Raw genomic sequence first — 19,299 nt, forward strand, 5'->3', positions numbered from 1 at the left:
GGGACACAACAAATGTTCATTCAGAGATGCTATGACTCTATTTATCTATTTATTTTGAAAGGAAGAGAGAGCCAAAGACAGAATCAGGGAGAGATCTCCCATCTACTGGTTCACTCCCCAAATGCCTGCAACAGCCAGGACTGGGCCAGGCTGAAGCCAGGAGCCAGGAGCTCCATCCACGTCTCCCACACAGGTGGCAGGAACCCAAATACTGGGACTCTCATCTGCTGCCTCCATCTTGTGCATTAACAGAAAGATGGGTTGAAAGCAGAGCTGCAACTTGAACCAGGGACCTCAATACGGGGTGCAGGCTTCCCCAGGGGTGCCAAATGCCTGCCCTGAGGGTCGCTCTGACTTGAGTTAATGACCCTAAAGATCATTCATTTCAGCACAAGAGGCCCCTGTGATAAAGTTTTGACAAGTCAGTTATGGTGGTTTCTGTTTAATCTTCATGTTGATTAAAAAAGTTGCAATTCTTGGCATTGTAAGTCTTTCTAAGCCATGTGAGTGCATGTGCACACTCTTGCTCTATGTCTGTTCTACTGAACACATTCAGTTTGCTTATTTATTCATTTTTTTTTTAATTTAAGAAAGCATGTGCTCCCATCTGCTGGTTCACTGTGAAAATGCCTACAATGAGCAGGGCTGGGCCAGGGCTGAAGCTAACAACTGGGAACTCAATCCTACATGGGTGGCAGTGGTCCAAGGACATGAGTGGTCATCTTCTGCCCTGTAGCAGGATGCGCTGGATTGGCAGTAAAGCAGGGACTCTGATATGGGATGCAAGTGTTCCAAGCCACATCTTGTACACCAAATGTTTGTCGCCAATTTGCTTTTTTTTTTTTTTTTTTTTTGACAGGCAGAGTTAGTGAGAGAGAGAGAGAGACAGAGAAAGGTCTTCCTTTTTCCATTGGTTCACCCCCAAGATGGCCGCCACGGCTGGCGCACTGTGGCCAGCGCTCTGCACCTATCTGAAGCTAGGAGGCAGGTGCTTCCTCCTGGTCTCTCATGCGGGTGCAGGGCCCAAGCACTTGGGCCATCTTCCACTACCCTCCCAGGCCACAGCAGAGAGCTGGACTGGAAGAGGAGCAAGTGGGACCCAACCAGAACTAGAACCCGGGGTGCTGGCGCTGCAGGCAGAGGATTAGTCAAGTGAGCCACAGCGCCGGCCTCCAATTTGCTTTTTGATAGTAGAAGACCTTAGAACATGTTAGCACTTTGCAGGTTGAAAAGAGTTAGTGGGAAGACCAAACTTTTCCAAAGCAAAGCCTCCACAACCTGTCAACACATTTAAAATCAGGATCCAGGGGCTGGCGTTGTGGTGCAATGGTAAAACCACCACCTATGATACTGGCATCCCATAGGAATGCTGGCTTGCATCCCGGCTGCTACTCCACTTCCAATCTAGCTCCCTAAGGGTCTGGAAAAAGGAGCAGAAGATGGCCCAAATGGTTGGCCCCTGCCACTCATGCACCAGACCCAGATCCTGGCTCCTGGCTTCAGCCTGGCCTGGGGAGTGAACCAGCGGATGGACGAGCTCTCTCTCTCTCTCTCTGTAACTCTGACTTTCTAATAAATAAATCTTTTTTAAAAGATTTTTATTTATTTATTTGAGAGGTAGAGTTATAGGCAGTGAAAGAAAGAGACAGAGAGAAAGGTCTTCCATCCGTTGGTTCACTCCTCAGATGGCTGCAACATCTGGATCGGAGCTGTGCCGATCCAAAGCCAGGAGCCAGGTGCTTCCTCCCAGTCTCCCATGCAGGTGCAGGGGCCCAAGAACTTGGGCCATCCTCCACTGCTTTCCCAGGCTGTAGCAGAGAGCTGGACTGGAAGAGGGGCAGCCAGGACTAGAACTGGTGCCCATATGGGATGCAGCACCAGAGGCAGAGGATTAACCTACTGCACCATGGCGCTGGACCCTCAAATAATTAAATCTTTTTTTAAAGATTTATTTATTTATTTGAAAGTCAGAGTTACACAGAGAGAGGAGAAGCAGAGAGAGAGAGAGGTCTTCCATTCGATGGTTCACTCCCCAATTGACCACAACTGCCAGAGCTGCGCTGATCTGAAGCCAGGAGCCAGGAGACTCCCCTGGGTCTCCCATGCAGGTGCAGGGGCCCAAGGACTTGGGCCATCTTCCACTGCTCTCCCAGGCCACAGCAAAGAGCTTGATCGGAAGAGGGGCAGCCGGGACTAAAACCCACATGGGATGCTGGCACTTCAGGCCAGAGAATCAACCTGCTGAGCCACAGTGCTGGCCCCTCAAATAAATAAATCTTAAAAAAAAAGGAGGGGTCTGTCTTTCAAATAAATAAAATAAATATTAAAGAAAAAGAAAATCAGGATACCACTGAAGCCAAGAAAGTGACTTAGAGTAACCACACTCACAAGGGGCTGATGAAATGGTTTGCATAGCAATTTATTAATTTAGAATGAAGATAATATTCTCAGACCATGAAACATCAATGCTCCCCATTCAGGAGAACCCCTCCTTTATGCTGGAAGACAAGGACTTCATCGGCAAGTGGTGTAGGCACAGATTCGATTTTGAGGACCACTTGACCCGGCCACTTGGAGACCAGTCTTGACCAAGTGCAGCAGCTGTCACTCTGCACCGTTGAACTTCACTTTCTGAGAGTTTTCTCATTCATCATTATTCTTTGATCCACATCATCTTTTCCTTTTTAATGTTTGTTTTTTCATCTACTTGAAAGGGAGAGTGAGAGCAAGAGCGAGAGACAGAGCAAAAGAGAAAGACAGATCTTCCACCCGCTGATTCACTCTCAAATGCACACCAACAGCCCAAGTTGGGCCAGGCCAGGCCAAATCAAGGAGCCTGGAACTCCATCCGGGTCTCCCACGTGGGTGGCAGGGACACAAGCAGTTGAGCTATCATTTGCTGCCTCGCAGAATTTACTAGCAGGAAGCTGGATCAAAAGCAGAGCAACCAGGATTCAAACAAATGGACATCCCAAGTGGTGCCTTAACCACAACGCTGTGTCACAATGCCTACCCCCTGTATGGATTGTACTAATGAACCCACAGCCAAATTTCCTTAATGGTCAAGTTCATTGGTGCTATCAAGTATTACCAACAGGGGTACCTACTGAACCATGTATTTATGACAGTGGTAAAAGAAAAGGTGCACACTTTGGAAAGGATCAATATTGGACCTCAGTGTGTACTCCTCACATGAACTTGTCCCATTTCTTTTTCTTTGAAAACTCAAGACAGACAACGCTCTGGTTAAGTCAGCAGGTGTGATGACGAGGTGAGTTTTGAAGATGCTGCTTCTCTTAAAGACCAAATCCTCCTGTTCTCCATCTGAACTTCTACACCAGTGCCTCTTGGTTTTGGTCTTACTGCCCTCAACCCCTGGCTCTCGTTCTCTGCCTGCGTTTATAGCCTTCCAGTCGCCACAGTGTCTCTTCGCCCCCTACCCGCTCTTCTGCCCCCTGCAGCCTGAGACTCTGTGGAGGGGAGTTCTCACAAGCCCTCTGTCTAGTTTCTTCCCACGTCCCTGTCATTTCTGTTGTCCTCTCTCCTGCTCGGTGGTGCCGTGCCTCCTTTTCTTTGCCCCGTCCCTTGTACACATGTTGATTGTTCAGCCCCATCCCTCCTCGTCTCTGAGACTCTCCCCATCACTCCCTTTGCCTATTCTTCTATGTCAGTGCACGTCCCTGCCTCTGGCTTGTCCCCGTCTTCCCACCAGTCTCTGCCTATCAGCTGCTGTCAGCCCCGTCTTTGTGTTTGCACTGTAGCTGTTTGTCCTTTGTCTTCCCGCCTGTCTCTACAGATCGCCTGCTTCTCTCTTCTGTCACTGGATCTTACAATGGCTGCCTCCTCTCCTTCGGCTGCTCAGCTCCCCTGATGCATCCCCCTTGTCTGTTTGCACTCCTCTCTCTCCCTGCTAATCTCCCGATCTGTTACCTGTGCGTCTGGGGAGTCCAGCTGCTCCTCCTCGTCACTCACTTGCTCTGTCTCACTGTCTAGACGCTCTGTGCCTTCCTCCCACCCTTGGGGTCGCTGTCTGTCTGCCTTTGACTATTTTTCTTGTGCTCTTTATCATCCTCTGGCCAATTCTAGGACTATGGTTCCTCTCAGCCTCTGTAACAATCTCTCTAGATATTTCTGCCAGGGTTTTCCCCCCACCTGCCTCACTTCAATCTCTGTCTCTGTGTCTTCTACACAATCTTTGTTTCTTGCTATCCATCCCTCAGCCCATGTGTGTCGGTCTCTGTCAAGGTCTTTGCTTTTTTGTAGGCTTTTTAAAAATCTCCCCATTTCTCGCCTCTGCTCAGTTCCCTCTCTGTGCAGGATGAGGGGTTATCGCTCCGTGTCTATTGTTCAGTGCAAAAGCAACTTTGATCTGCTCCGCACTTCCCCCGGGCCTGGATGCTCTGATTGGAAGGAGAGGGGTCTTGTGTAGTGGAAAAAAGGGCGGACGCAGCAGGGGAGAAGGGGGACATGCGAAGGAATCCCGGAAGAGGGCCGCTGTTCCTCCATCCCCTGGCAGCCTGGGGGAGCCTCTCTCACCTGCTCTGCCATGCTCCTTCTTCCCTGGAAACCCCGGCCTGGGAAGACCCCACACCTGGCGCCCTGCATAGGCACGGGAGTCCTCTCTGTGGCTCTGGATCTCAGTGCTGTCCTAAGAAGCCAGACCCCACTCCATGTGCATTTCTCTAAGAGTCTACATGTTCTTTGAAAAGGTCAGAAGCTACTAAAAACATTTCAAAGGCTGACACCGAAGGACTTGGGTTAAGTACAAATGCAATACCTGTAGTGTGGCTTTGAGAACCAGAAATATCAGCAGCGATTGCAGTGGCTCAAGTTCTGTCTCTTGGCAACTGTCATGCCCATCCCTACAGATAACATCTCCTGTGCCCTATTCCCAGGGACAGAAATTGGTCATAGGTGAGGTCTCACTTGCCACTGGTCCCACCCCCACACCAGATCTCTCTAGGCCTGGTAGGACCCCACCTTCCCTCATCTGTTCCCATTGGCAGTGTCTTCCGGCTTCGGGCCTCCTGCCAGCCTCTGGCTGGGCCACTTGAGTTCATCTGCTAGAAAGGATGGTCCTCTAATGATGGAACTCAGTGAACAGTAACCCAGGTGCCCACCCAGCCACCAACATCAGCAATTCTTCGTCATAGATCCTACGCAGGGGAAAGATGTGAGTTAGCTGCAAGAGGAACTGAGATACTGATTATCTCATCCCATCCTTAGTCCAGGGGCCATCTGTGCAGTAAATAGCACTGGGTCCTGATCCTGGCCCCAGTGCCCCCAGGACTGGAAGCCTGTGGCTTCTCTCTAGTCCTCCCCGCTGACAGTGGAATTGTCCCTGGAGACAGGTTCACCACTACAAGTCCTGGTCCCCTAGGTGTCCTTGTGCCCAAGGATGGATGGCTGTGGCCGAGACCGCAGCACATCACTGATCAGAATGCGGACCCCTAGGGTGATGCTCATGGCACCCACTGTAGCCAGTCCTGTTGTACCGAGGACAACCAGAGCAAAAGGCACCTGGTGATACTGCCGGAGCAGCCAGAGACTCATCCAACCTAACGGCAGCAAACGGAAGAGGGCCAGGGTGGCCAGAGTGGCCCAGCTGGTCATGCTGAAGGCGAGGGATGGAGCTTGGTGAGAAAGCAGCAGTAGCTTCCGCAGGTGCAAGCAGACGGAGTTCAGCTCCAGGAGCAGAGACACCAGGGAGAAGCCCACGTAGTGGCCAGACAGAACGGCGGTGCTGAGGCAGCTCACTACCTGGGAGCCAGGGTCAGAAGTCAGAGATCGTTCTGTGCTGGGTCCCATCGCATCCCAGTATCCCATCCTTACAAAAGGAGCTCGCAAGCATTTTGTGGGGCCCTCTCTGAACCACCTGGCCTTTATGCTTACCCCATCTTGGGAGCCTGTCTGCCTGGTGCCCCCCAGCTGGCAGTCTTGGGCTTTTGAGTTCCACCCACACCTTACTCTGGGGCTCCCTCCCCTCTGAAAAGCTCCATATTCAACCTTCTGTGATCCGCAGGACACTGGCAGGGATCCAAGCTCCTTAAGCAGCGCCCAGACCCCCAGCTGGGTATAGCAGTCAATCCCCTCCCGCCAATTCAGAGGCTCAGAGGCCAGCTGGCGCCAGAGACCCTCTGGGAAGTCAGAGCAAAGAAAGCTGCAGAGAGGCTGGGACCCCAGGCGGGCGGGCCTCTCCCCTCAGTGTCTCACCACCAAATGGTGACAGAGGAGATCCCAGGCCTGGCCCAAGGTCTGGTTCCACAGCATGTCGGCTCCATCCGCCAGGAAATAACCTGCAGGCAGGGTAGAAGGGTCAGGCTGTCCCAGAGATGCTGACCAGGCTGGGGAGGGACACCCAGCCCTCCTGCCCTTTCCAATCCTTCAGGTGGGGGGAGACCTGGAGTTGGGGTTCCCAGGCTGCCCCCCTCACAGCAGCCTTCTTCCCTGCAGACTCACCCACAGACACAGCCACGAGCACCAGAGCCCAGGGCGGGTGGCCATGAACCGGGTCCACGGTCATCTGTGGGTACAGCAACAGCCTGGGGGAGACGGGGGCCAGAGTCAGCCGCCCTCCCACCCATCCACTCTGGAGGTCTCACCTGCCCTGTTCTCCAACCTCCTTTGCCTCATCCCGTGCCTCTCGAAGCCCCCAGCCCGCACCCGAGCAGCGCGCCAGCCCCGCTCAGCAGGCTGTGCATCAGCGACACGCAGATGTTGCGCCACTTCCAGCCGTCCCGCGCCGCAGATCTGGGTGTGGGTAGCAGCCGCAGCCCCCAGTGCAGCCCCCGGAACGCGGCGAAGGAGGCGCCCGTCACCAGGAGCCCCGAATGAGTCATGGCCCGGCCGGCAGGCTGGGTCCCGACCGGTGCCTCCGGTCCGGCACTCTCGGCGGAACGCGCCCGACGCCCCCAGCAGGCACGCGCACTGGCTTAGCTGCGGAGCCGGGTCCCGGAGCTCCCCGGGCGGCCCCGCCTTCGGAATCTGCGGGAACTTTTTCCGGCTTGTCCACGCCCCCGTCCCGCGGCTGCGTGGCGATTGGAGCAGCCGTGGGGCCGCCCCTGAAGCCCCGGCAACCGAGGGCGTCCGGCCCTAGCAGGGATGCAGGGCTGGGGGCTCCCCGGCACCAAGCGGCGCGGTGGGGCTGCCCGCGGCGTCGCCCCTACCTCCAGGTGTTTTGAGCTCCGGGGAGTCCCACGAACCGGTCACCACTCCACTCTCGCCTGACACTCTGGGGCCCGCCCCACTAACTTTCACCTTCTCCTCCCCACTCCCTGGCCTCTCACCTGCTCATTATCGCTGCCCACTCAACCGCTCAGCCCCGAAGGTAAAGGCCAGCTTAACCCACTTCCACTTGACCGAACCGGGCGGTCGCGCCGCCCTCCCCGCCCCGCCCCCGGCAGCTGGGGGAGGGGGCGCCCATCTTCCATGAGGCCACCCCTTGCGCCTCCCGGCCCCACGACACCTCACAGCGAGCCCGCCCAAGGTTCAGCAGTCCTGCCTCCTGCCTTTCACAGAATCTCCCAGGTGGAACCGCAGCCCCCATTCTGAAGAAGCAACCCACTGGAAGCCCCCTCCCACGGCCTCCCTCCTAGAGAGAGGAGCCGTATTAGCAAGGGAAGGCAAAAAGGGGGCCGCTTGAGAGAAGTACCCCGGGCCCCCTCCCTGGGGCTCGGAACCTGGTGGGCTGGAAGGAGACTCCCCCTCCAACCCGAGGGGCAGGGAGGTCACACAGGTCACCTCCGCGTTAGGGCACAATCAGCAGATGAATACCAAGCAGCGGCGCTGTTGCGTTCTAGAATTCTCCTGCCTTGAGAGGAAAACCCTGTGGCGGCCCCACTTCCCCCGAGTGACAGGTTTGTACACACCTCTGCAGCTGGCTGTCAGCCAGCACCTGAGAGCCAGCGATTCCCTGTGTGCCCAGGGGGATTCCAGCCGCTGCCGAGCACAGCAGCTCACAGACCTGCAGGCACCCCAGCCAACAGCTCACACGGGGCAGGGGCGTCCCTTCCTGCATGCCCACTTCGCTACAGGTTTAAAGCATTACACCCGTCGCTCACACTTTATTTATTATATGAAAGCAATATTCAATTAATGTACAAAATTGGGAACTCAGAGAAAAATCAGAGGAAAAGTACAATTACTTTATTCCACCATCCAAGCCACTATTAACATTTTTGAGGATATCTTCATCTTTTAAAAATCTGTTCTCTATATACGAATATACATTCATATTTTCAAAAACAAAATTGAGATCACATCATATACTCTATTTTTATAACCTTCTTAATATCAAAGGGCATTTTTTCTTTCCATTCAAATGTCTACATGCCTGGAGTGGCTGTGTGGTACTCCACCCTCTGGACAGATACACAATAGCTTACTTAAGCGATCCCCTAGTGCCAATTCTCATTACAGCAGAAAATGATACATTTTCAATACTACAGGCATTTCCATTTTTCTCTATTGCAATACTGGGATGGACATATCATAACTAAATCCTTAGTTACTGTCAGGATAAATTCTAAAATGTCAAATTACCAGGCCAAAGAACGTGGGAACGAACGTGTAGGGTGTTTGATGCAGACTACCAACACGCCTTCCAGGAAGTCTGGCTCAGTTCAGACTCCCATATACCAGATGTGCAGTGTTATTTTAGCACCGAACCCTGACCAATATTAGGCTTTTTTCCCCTTATAGTTTGTGAAGGGGAAAATGCTCTCAGTTACACTGGCCTTTATTTACCAATGATGTGTACACTTTTTGCATGGTTGCATCCACTTGACTTTCTTCCATCAATTTCCTGTCTGTCCTTTCACAGCTGGCTCTTGCTCCTTGCGGCTGCTTATATAAAATTACAGGGTGAGAGGCAAGGGGGGAGGGTGGAGCCACAGAGCACTTTACCAGTGCCCAGACTTCTGAGGGAGGAAGGAAGCTGGAGCGAGTCGGTGAGTGGGGCGGGAGATGGCTGGAGCTTGTCCTGCTGGAGCCTGGCTGTTCTCCCTCCTCCCGGGTGCTCCTGGCCTTGCTGGGCTCTTCTGCCAGACATCCAGACAGGGCTCTGTGCTCTCCAGTCCCCGTGTCCTATCTCTGTGCTCCCAGCTGCCCTTCCTTGCCTCTGCTTCATGACAGGGAAGATGGCAGAGCCACACACCCGAGGGTGGAGGGAGACACTGTGGCCACTGAAGCAGTGAGGGGAAGAAAGGACAGAGAGGATGTCCAGGGACGCAGCGCTCTTTCTGGCAGCCTAGTAGATTCAGTCTGCCCATCCCCCTCTAAACTGTCCCAGACACATCCTGCCCTCAGCTCCGGCTGCAGAGGGGCTCAGTCCAATGGCCTACTCTCCCCTACGTCTCCCAGCTTCTCTTAACTGCAGAGCAGGAGACAGCCCGCAGCACGTCTTGTCCCACTAAACAGACCAAACCACTTCCTGTAGCCTCTGAACACGGCCATCAACTGGCAGGGAGAGTGAACCCAAGGCTGAACCACACCGGAGCCTGAGCCCGGGAGTGAGGCTGGATCGGCAGCTGGGGGTGGCAGGTGGACACGGACTGATGCTCCAAAAGGTCACTATCCCACAGTGCAACTCTCTCTTGCTGAAGGGAAGAATCTCCTGTCTGCACAAGCTGAGCTGAGCTCACAACACTATCCTGGAAGGTAAAGCCAGGGAAGAAATGAGCAGTGGCAGATGGAACCCCATCAAGGGCTGCAGATCTACCCTGGTGACTGTGGAGTCCCCCGGCCACTCCTGCATGACTGGAAGTCAGTGTAGAGACGGAGCTCCCAGGAACCCTTGGATCGGTCTGACTCCGACCCCTCCCTCCAACTCCTCACCCTCCTCAGCTCTTGGGGTCATGGTCAGCAATGCGGAAGGATCAATAACTTTTGTGGAAAGCTGTTCTGGGGCTGGTGTTGAGGAGCAGCAGGTTAAGCTACCAGTTGTGATGCTGGCCATGGAGTGCAGGTTCAAGTCCTGACTACTCTGCTTCTGATCCACTTTCCTGCTAATGTGCCTGAGAAGGCAGCAGAAGATGGCTCAAGTACCACGGGGGAGACCTGGATGGAGTTCTGGCTCCTGGCTTTGGCCTGGCCCAGAACAGGCTGTTGTGGCCATTTGAGGAGTCAAACATCAGGTAGAAGCTCTCTCTGATCTCTTCACTCTCTGTCCCTGCACCCCACCCTTTCAAATCAATTAATCAATCTATCTTTGGGGCTGGTGTTGTGGCATAAGGGGTTAAGCAATGCTGGTATCCCATATGAGTGCTGGTTCAAGTCCCGGTTGCTCTGCTTCCCACCCAGCTCCTTGCTAATGGCAAGGGAAAGCAGCAGAAGATGGCTTGAAGCCTTGGGCCCCAGCACCCACATGGGAGACCCAGATGAAGCTCCTGGTTGCTGCTTTTGGCCTGGCCCAGCCCTGGTCATTAAGGCCATTTGAGGAGTGAAGCAGCAGATGCAGGATCTCCACTCCATCACTCCTTCTCTCTCTCTCTAACTCTGCCTTTCAGATAAATAAAAGAAAAAGAAATCTTTTTCACAAAGCTGTTTTATTCCCACTCACAGCAGGAGGACCCAGGCTCTAGGCTGCACAAGTGGGCTGTATACTCATCGGTGTGATTCCCCACCTCACAGGTAGAGAAACTGAGACAGCAGCTCCCAGATACAGGTAAGTACCTCTCACTCAGACTCTGGGCCAGTCTAAGGGAGTACTTGGAGAGGCAAGAGCAGGAGGGTGACCACTCAGATGGAAGCTTCAGTATCACTTTTCCCTGAAGAGTAAGTTGACTTTTGGATCTCACATGCAAAGGCTGCTAGGGAAGAATGGGAATCTGGGTAACAAGGACACAGAATTTTCTTCTCTGCATTTCTTCCCATCGTCATACAAAGACCAATTACACTGGAGTAGCTGGAGCCATCTCTTCCCCGCTTCAGCCAGTGCCTATAATCCAGAATTGCTTTCTTGCTGGGCCAGTGTGGAGGGAGCAGGGTTCCCTTTCCCAAAGGGCTCCACCACCCACACTCACTGGTCCTGTCACCTTCCAGAAGACGGGGATAGCAGCTGCTGCTCCTCCTCTTGCTCTTCTTCCTCGAAGCCAGGGGCAGAGGGCAACAGTTCTTCAACTGGCAGCTTTAGCTGGGTCAGGACATAAAGCTTGCCACTGAAGAACTACTGCGGCTCAGCCAGGTGAGAACTGGAGAGGTACGGTTTCCTACAGGGAAGGGGAGAAAGACAGGAAAGAGATGAGCAGGGCCATGTCACAGGGACTCTATCCCAGTGGCCATCGAAGCCCATCCCCAGCAGACCTTCAACCTTGGAACCGAGGGTTCTTGGCTTTGACCTGGGCCTGCAGCAGCCCTAAAAGGACTTCTTTGCTCCTCTTCCTAGAAATGGAGGCTACAGAAGCCCCGGCCTGCTCTCAGCCTCCCTTCCCAGGCAACCCACAAGAGCCCTCAGCCTCCTAGCACTCAGAGAGGGCAGAGCCTGAGACCCTGGACACACCCCACCAGCTACCCAGGTGCCAGGTGGGAAACTGTTCCCAGGGCCCAGAAATGTGAGTTCAGCGATCAGTTCCACTGTCTTGTTCCCAAGGAATTCGGCCGATGGAGTTTGGGGGGCCTAGGCCAGGGAGGAGTGAAAGGAGGCGCTCTGGAGTTTGGGAGAAGGTCAGCAGAGGGAGGCTCTTGGGGCCCTGAGGGAAAGGACAGCCGACCACAGGCTGGTGGGGAGGGAGGTATGGGCAGGGTGGTTGGGCAGCTTCCTCTGGACTCTCAGATGCCAAGCATTCCGCTTGCACATTCCGGGTACATCTGGTATGAATTCCAGGCTGTCTGCCGGCCCCTCCATGTCTGAACTTTGTTCCAAGTTCCAAGCCCCGCCCCCACAGTTCCAACGCATGAATCAGCAGGAAAAGCCGGGGCCCTGCAGCATGGCCCAGGGAGGGGGCTGGGGGCGTGGCAGGCTGGAGGGCTGTGAGCTGGGGAGGGCGGGTCTGTGCGCTGCTGCTGCCGCTGCTCAATCCAAGGGCATGGCCCATGCCAGAAGTGAGGGGCCAGGGAGGTTCTGCCTTGGGATTTCCATACTCAGAGGGTAAGACCGATCAGGGTGGGGGTTGGGGTTTTCAAATTCAGAAAGCCTCTTGGGAGGCATGAACTTTGTGGTATCTTCCTTCCCCTAGGTGACCAGTCCAACTCCGTCCAGCTCCCCTCTGTCTGGGACAGCGCTGCTCAGCCCACAGGACTCCACGGCTGCTGAGCGTCTGTGCCAAGCAGGTGCCCTTGGCTGCAGGACGGGGTGGGCCCAGGCCACTGACCCTCTGACCAGCTGCTCCATCTACCCTTTGGCACCCTGACAGCTCCTAGCCCAGTCTGACAGCCAGCATGACAAGCCAAAAGAGTTGGAGGCTGGAGCTAGGGCCAGAGGGAGGTGGGGGCGATAGCCTAGCCGGAGGCCATGGGGAGGGGCCAAGAGTTGGCCGGGAGGTGGGGAGAGAGGGAGCCCAGCGATGACTAACCCAGGCGCCCCACCCAGCCAGCCGGCTTCCCAGGCGGTCAGGGCCAGGCCTGGGCGAGGGGCCTCACGACCGGACAGGCTGGGGGGGAGGTGCAGAGGTGACCTTCTCTCCGCTCAAGACAGCCAGTTAGGCTGAGGAGGGGGGGCTAGAGTTTCCAGGCCCTCCTCCTGCCCGCACCCCCCCTCCCCGCCCAACCGCGGTGAAACCCTAACCTTTGGGTTGCATAAGGCCCCCGCACCGCCGCCCCCTACTCCTCTCCCCTCCCCCCTTACATAACATCCCCTGGAGGGAACGAGAGGAGGGGCCGGCCCGCCCAGCGACCCCTTCCCTGCCAGGGCGCTGAAATGGTCCTGCCCCAGTAAGCGCCGGTGGAGGCAGAGCACCTCCCTACTGTCGGCTCCGTCCCGATCCTCCCCAGGCCAGATGACCGGCTCCTGGGTCCTAAGACCCGAGGGCGCCAGGGTCAGCCGCCCCCGGCCCGCCGGCACCCCATCTTCCTCCCAGAGACCCCGCCAACCCTTCCGCCGCGACTCCTGACCGGGACTCTTCCTGCGAACCTCCCCACCCACTACTCCAGCCAGTCCAGACCCCTCTCCCCTGAAACTCCCCTGCCCCCGCCGCCCCCTCTCCCCTCCCCCGAAAGGGCAGGGTGTGGCCGCCAGGACCCTACTTTCCCCCATCACCCCGTTACCACCGTTCCCCCCTGTATGACCGGGTCCCCAGCTCACACCCACCTGGTGCTGGGTGTGGGGGGTCGCTGAGGGTAGGGGAGCAAATCACTGCGTCCGCTCCCCACGGCCGGCGGCGCTGTCTCTTCCCAGTGCCCAGCACACACCGGCTCCAGTCTCCGATCAGCTGGCGGCGTCGTGACGCACAAGCCGCGATTGCACCGCCCAGGGCCAATCACCGCCCACTGCTGGGCAACGTGACCACACCCACTCGAGGCGCCAGCACTTCGCCTTGGTCCCGCCCCCCCGGCCGTCTTGGCTCTGATTGGCAAGGAGGCCACCCCTTTGCCTCGCGGAGCAGCGCTAAGCCACGCCTGCCAACTCGGGAAGTGGCCAATGGGTGAAAAGGCGTGGCGCAGCCCTCCGCCCGAGCGGCTTGCAGAGAGGAGCGCTACGTCAAAGCAGGGCCCTGAGGAGCAGAAGGAAGGAGAGGCGTGTGTTTGCGGTGCACCCTGGTCGAGGTAGTTCTCGGCCCGACACCCTCGCTCCCAGCAGCCAGCGCGCTCTGTGAGTTGGCATTTTTAAACTCCTCTCTGAATCCATCCCGGGAAGTCCTTAAAGGGCTACGGCCCCTCCTTTGTGGAGCCGCGAGCGCTTCTGTGAGACCACGCCAAGACGGATTCGCTGGCCTCCGCAGGAGGCTGTGTCTCTCTGAGTAGAGGCGGAGCAGGCGAAGCAGCGAGGAGTGGGCAGAACTGAAGGTGGAGACCCGCCCCCGGGCAGCGGAGGCTCCCGCAGGAGAAGCCCTGAGGGCTCGGTCGCCTCGCCCAGCCCCGGCTTCCACGGGGAGGCCTCGTCCGGCCCTCCCTAACCACAGGAGCCCTCTCTTGTGGGCGCCTCGAGGCAGCTCCCTAACAAGCGGCTCATGGCATAGCCCTCGCCGGAGCGTGGAGGGCGCCGGGGCCGGGCCAAGCGCGAGCGACCTGCAGCCCCATCCCCAGTTAACCCCCCGTGCCGTCCCGCCCTCCGAGGCGCTCTCTGACTCAGGCCTACTTAAGGACGAGATTTCAAAGGTGGAGACCAATGAGGAGGCTGCTCTTTCCCCAGGGGCCAATCAGAGGCTCGAGGTGCGGGGGAAGGGCAAAAACCGAAATGAACCCAATGACTTGGCAAAAGCGGCTGAGCTGCTATTTAAAGGGCGAGTCTGGGACCCCCCACCACCACCCCCAGGAAGGGATGGATAGGGGGTTGGGGACTTGTCTGTAGGTCCGAGATGGGGAGGAGGCTAACTGGGCGAAGGGGTGAGCCTGGAGCCCGAGACAGTCCCTTCTTCGTTAGATACAGGCTGTGCCAGGGGACTGCTGCGGGTCCTCCGAGCTCCGGAATCCTGAGCCTGTGTTCAGAACATTGTGCCTTTAAGGAAACTTCCTGCCTTCCGCCCCAGTAACAGCTGATTGTTGGAAAGTGTAACCTCAGGGGACGAATCAGCTGTTACCACATCCTCCTCCTGGCTTGCCCTCCACCCCCTCCTCCCTTGGCTGGAACCCCAAATATGGGGACAGGATTGCATGATCCTTTCTCTTCCCCATCACTCAAGACTGTCTGTCCCCACCACCCCCAATCTGCTGAGGTGCTGGGCCTAGAAGGAAAGGTATTTCCTGTCAGCAGTCAGCAGACCGCCCTCCCTGGGCTGGTGGCTGGCTGGGTGCACTGGGGAGGGTACTGGGAAGCTGAGGACCAGCCCTAGAGGAGAAGGAGGGCTGTGGGAAGCGAACTTTGGGGTCAGAAGCTTTCCCTGGGCCGGCTGCTGCCTATCCCCTCCTCAAGTAGCTCTGCTCCTCCTCACTCGGAGTTGCTAGGGGGGAGGCTTTCTCCAACCACTATTTCTAGTTGTTCTCAGATGCCACCTGCTGCCTTGGCTGTGTCTTTTTTTTTTTTTTTTTTTTTTTTTTTTACTTTCAGTGGTACCTTGCCTGCACTCCCACCCCTACAGCAAGGGTGCTAACGTGGAGTGCAGGTGGAACACACTGGTCCCAGAAGCCAGGGGCTTTGGCTGGGAAGTCCTGCAGGGAGATTCAGGTAAATATTCTGCCCCTACCCTGAGCTAGGAGTTGGGGTCACTCCAGGACAAGCTTAGTGAGAAGTCCCAGGACTGACTTGGCAAGGCTGGGAGGAACTGAGCAGAGCCCTGGCCAAGCCTGGAAGAAAGAGAAGTCTCACCAGCTGCCCTCATTCTCCATTATCCTTAGCATAGAACTCCTATCCCCTTCCCACTTGGGAAGCTTGGAGTGGCCCTTCTCCATTTTGTTCTGCTCACCAACCCCACCCCCAACCCCAACTCACCTCCTCCAGGCAAAAAACACAGGCTTGGAGCCGAGGATTTCTCAATCTCAGCACTGTTGACATTTTGAGCTGGATAACTTCTTGCTGGGTGAGTGGGTGGGGTGCTGCTCTGTGCATAGTAGGATGTTCAGCACCCTCCCTGGTTTCCATCTCAGTTGCCAGGGCAACTCCCTCCATTCTGCCAGTTAGGACAACCAAAAGTGTTTCTAGACATTGCCAAATGGCCTCCAGGGGCCTGGATGCCCCCAGTTGAGAACCACTGCATTAGACAAACTTGAATTCGGATTCAGCTCGGACTGGCTGTGAGCTTATCGAAGATGCTTTTCTCGGGGCCGGCGCTGTGGCTCATTTGGTTAATCCTCCACCTACAGCGCCGGCATCCCATATGGGCACTAGGTTCTAGTCCCAGTTGCTCCTCTTCCAGTCCAGCTCTCTGCTGTGGCCTGGGGAGGCAGTGGAGGATGGCCCAAGTGCCTGGGCACCTGCATCCACATGGAACACCAGGAGAAAGCACCTGGCTCCTGGCTTTGGATCAGTGCAGCGCGCCAGCTGTGGCGGCCATTGGGAGTAAAAAAAAAAAGAAAGGAAGACCTTCCTGTCTCTCTCTCTCACTATCTATAATTCTACCTGTCAAAAAAAAAAAAAAAAAAAAAAAAAAAGAACGAAGATGCTTTTCTCATCTGCAAACCTGCAAACCAGGATGAATACTAAACTCATGGCTTGTTGTAGGGATTAATAAAGATTCTGTGTGAAAATGCCCAGCACAGCCTGAGGCACACTGGCCTGCCATTGGTGCACTAACTTTTCTCCCTGCCCGATCAGCAAGAACTCCTCACTGAGCTGTGGCTCCACTGGCCAGCGGTGGCAGTGGCTTCCCTCCCTGACTATCCCAGATGTGACCTCCTGGTAACCCAATATTGAAGGTGGTGAAGGGGAGTGGCTAATTTGGTCCCAGATTCCCCAAAGCCCAAGGGTGTCTTAACTGGGATCCAGGGAGTCTTGCTGGGGGACGGCAGAGGGAAATTTGGGAGTAAAGCTGTTACAGAGCATTATTTCTCAAGATGTGGCCTAAAAAAAAAAGAAAAAAAAAAAAGAAAAAGAAAACAAACAAACAAAAAAAAAGATGTGGCCTAAAAGCTACTGCATCAGAATTAGGGGTGCTTATTAAAAATCCAGATTTGGGGGTCGGTGCTGAGGTATAGCAGGTAAAGCTGCCGCCTGCAGTGCCGACATCCCATATGGGTGCCTGTTTGAGTCCTAGCTGCTCCACTGCCAATCCAACTCTCTGCTGTGGCCTGCGAAAGCAGAAGATGGTCCAAGTCCTTGGGCCCCTGCACCAATGTGGGAGACCCAGAAGAAGCTACTGGCGGGGCCGACGCCATGGCTCATTTGGTTAATCCTCCGCCTACAGCGTCAGCATCCCATATGGGTGCCAGGTTCTAGTCACGGTTGTTCCTCTTCCGGTCCAGCTCTCTGCTGTAGCCTGAGGGGGCAGTGGAGGATGGCCCAAGTGCTTGGGCCCCCAGGAAGAAGCACCTGGCTTCTGGCTTTGGAAGGCAGCTATGCTCACCACTATACCACCAACGCCGTTCTGGCTTCTGGCTTTGGATCGGCGTAGCTCCGGCTGTGGCAGCCATTTGGGGAGTGAACCAACAGAAGCAAGACCTCTCTCTCTCTCTCTCTCACTAACTCTGTTAAATTAAAAAAAAAAAAAAAAAAAAAAAAAAGGAAGCTACCGGCTCCCAGCTTCAGTTCGGTGCAGCTCTGGCCATCTGGGGGAATGAACCAGTGGATGGAAGACTCTCTCTCTCTCTCTCTCTCCGCCTCTGCCTCTCTGTAACTCTGCCTTTCAAATAAATAAATAAATAAATAAATAATATTTAAAAAAAACTTTTAAAAAATCCAGATTTGTGGGGGCAGGCGCTGTGATGTAACTGGTAAAGCCACCACCTGCAGTGCTGGCACCTCGATATGGGCACCAGTTTGAGTCCCTGGTTCTCCACTTGTAATCCAGCTTTCTGGTGGCCTGGGAAAGCAATAGATGATGGCCAAAGTGCTTAGGCCCCTGCCCTCGCAGGGTAGGGACAAGGAAGAAGCTCCTGGCTTTGGATCGGCCCAGCTCTGGCCGCTGTGGCCCTTTGGAGAGTGAACCAATGGATGGAAGACCTCTTTCTCTCTCTGCCCCTCTGTAACTCTGCCTTTCAAAGAAATAATAAACAAACAAACAAAAAAATCCAGATTTGTGGGTATCCAGACTGCTGGATCAGAAGCATACCCTGAGTGTGAATTACCCTAGAGCTCAGATCAGGGAAGGTACTGACGCCCGAGAGGTCTCAGGGCAGCAGTGCGCCACATTCCAAGGACAGGATGTCTGCCTTCAGGGGAGGGGAAGGCGAAGTAATTACAAGAGATAAAGGTAGGTACACTCAAGGTCACTGCTGCAATGTAGTGCAAGCACCACTAGAGGGTGTTGCACAGGCAGACTTGCAGAAAAATAGTGCCTGTTCCCAGTCTGAGACCAGAGCGGGGACTAAAGGGACTGCTTCATTGGTGAGGTATGGGGCTGGCATTTAGCATGGCGGTTAAGATGCCATCCTCCCACATCACAGTACCTGGGTTTGACTCCAAGCTGAGGCTCCTGACTCCAGCTGCCTGCTGATGCAGATCCTGGGAGGCAGCAAGCAATGTTCTCAAGTCGCTGGGTCCCTGCCACACATGTGGATGACTTGGATCGCAGTGCCTGCTCCTGGCTTTGGTCCTAGCCCAGCCTCAGGCCATTGAGGGCATCTGGGGAATGAACCAGCAGGTGGGAGCTCACTGTCTGCCTCTCAAACACACCATCTGTCATCAGGTACTCAGATCAAAATTGGGAATAAAGGATCATCACCTTTCCCAGGTTAAAAAATAATGGTGCGCAGCCAGTGAGTACTGGTTTTAGAATGGAACACACTTGGATTTGAATTCTGGCTCTTCTGTTCCTTAGCTTTTTTACATGACCTTGAGCAAGTCAGCTAAGGTAACATCAAAATAGGTATAAGAATATTTTCTTAAAAGGGTGGGGCAGATATTGTGGTATAGCAGGTTAAACCACCACCTGGGATGCCTGCAGTTTGAATCCTGGTTGCTCCACTTCCGACTCAGCTCCCTGCTAATGCACCTTAGAAAGCAGTAGAGGATGGTCCAAGTGCTTGGGCCCCTGCATCCATGTGGGAGACCTGGAAGAAGCTCCTGGCTCCTGGCTGTGGCCTAGCACAGACCTGGCCATTGTGGCCATTTGGGGAGTGAGTCAGTGGATGGAAGATCTCTATCTCTCCCTCTTGCCCTCCCCCTGTCACTCTGCCTTTCATATAAATAAATCAGCCTTTAAAACAAGAGGACTAAACAACACGATATTCATGGTGCTTAGCTCCTGGTAAATGCATCATAAGTGGCAGTCCAATGTCACATGGCCAAGCACATCAGGGGCCCCAACGGCCCTTCAAGAAAGAGGAGACAGGTGAAAGCGGGTCGTGGCTGAACCGTTCCTGTCTTCTCTTTGATGTGGCCTGCATTCTCCTCAGGTGCCTTTAAGGGGGCCCCACCTCTGCCCCAAACTGCCCGATGCCCACGCTCCTTCTAGGAGTGATACTCCAAAAGGCGGAGCCAGTGGCTTCACTGCAGACCAGGACCATGTGTCCTGCAGTGAGTCAGAACCAACAGCCCCTGCGGGAGTCCACTCTTGAGTTTCCATTCCCTACTCCCAGCCACAGCTGGCTGGCTCTGTGGCACCCACGCAGAAG

At 55.1% G+C, this 19,299-nt stretch overlaps 1 protein-coding gene, 1 long non-coding RNA gene and 1 other non-coding gene across 3 annotated transcripts; 1 reads left to right on the forward strand and 2 right to left on the reverse strand.

The window, feature by feature from the left end:
- Window positions 1-2,398: 2,398 nt before the first annotated feature.
- On the reverse strand, window positions 2,399-7,159 carry TLCD2 (TLC domain containing 2). The gene is made up of 4 exons (XM_008270930.4): window positions 6,664-7,159; window positions 6,460-6,542; window positions 6,214-6,296; window positions 2,399-5,760 (listed from the first exon to the last, which is right to left on the reverse strand). The coding sequence occupies exons 1-4, from the start codon at window positions 6,837-6,839 to the stop codon at window positions 5,377-5,379; spliced, it is 726 nt and encodes a 241-aa protein (XP_008269152.2). The 5' UTR covers window positions 6,840-7,159; the 3' UTR covers window positions 2,399-5,376.
- A 3,947-nt stretch (window positions 7,160-11,106) lies between these two features.
- MIR22 (microRNA mir-22) lies at window positions 11,107-11,166 on the reverse strand. The gene has a single exon (NR_162470.1). It is a non-coding gene; the product is annotated as a microRNA mir-22 (primary transcript).
- A 746-nt stretch (window positions 11,167-11,912) lies between these two features.
- LOC138846185 (uncharacterized) lies at window positions 11,913-18,425 on the forward strand. The gene is made up of 2 exons (XR_011383625.1): window positions 11,913-12,085; window positions 12,174-18,425. It is a non-coding gene; the product is annotated as an uncharacterized lncRNA (long non-coding RNA).
- Window positions 18,426-19,299: the final 874 nt, after the last annotated feature.

The sequence above is a fragment of the Oryctolagus cuniculus genome, chromosome 17 (genome assembly GCF_964237555.1).
Source record: "Oryctolagus cuniculus chromosome 17, mOryCun1.1, whole genome shotgun sequence".
NCBI lineage: Eukaryota > Metazoa > Chordata > Mammalia > Lagomorpha > Leporidae > Oryctolagus > Oryctolagus cuniculus.

Coding starts and splice junctions, on each gene's coding strand:
- TLCD2 (XM_008270930.4), bottom strand. CDS start 6,839: ATGACTCATTCGGGGCTCCTGGTGACGGGCGCCTCCTTCGCCGCGTTC. Junction 6,543..6,663: donor GGGGCTGGCGCGCTGCTCGG/GTGCGGGCTGGG, acceptor CGTCTCCCCCAG/GCTGTTGCTGTACCCACAGA. Junction 6,297..6,459: donor GCTCGTGGCTGTGTCTGTGG/GTGAGTCTGCAG, acceptor CCCTGCCTGCAG/GTTATTTCCTGGCGGATGGA.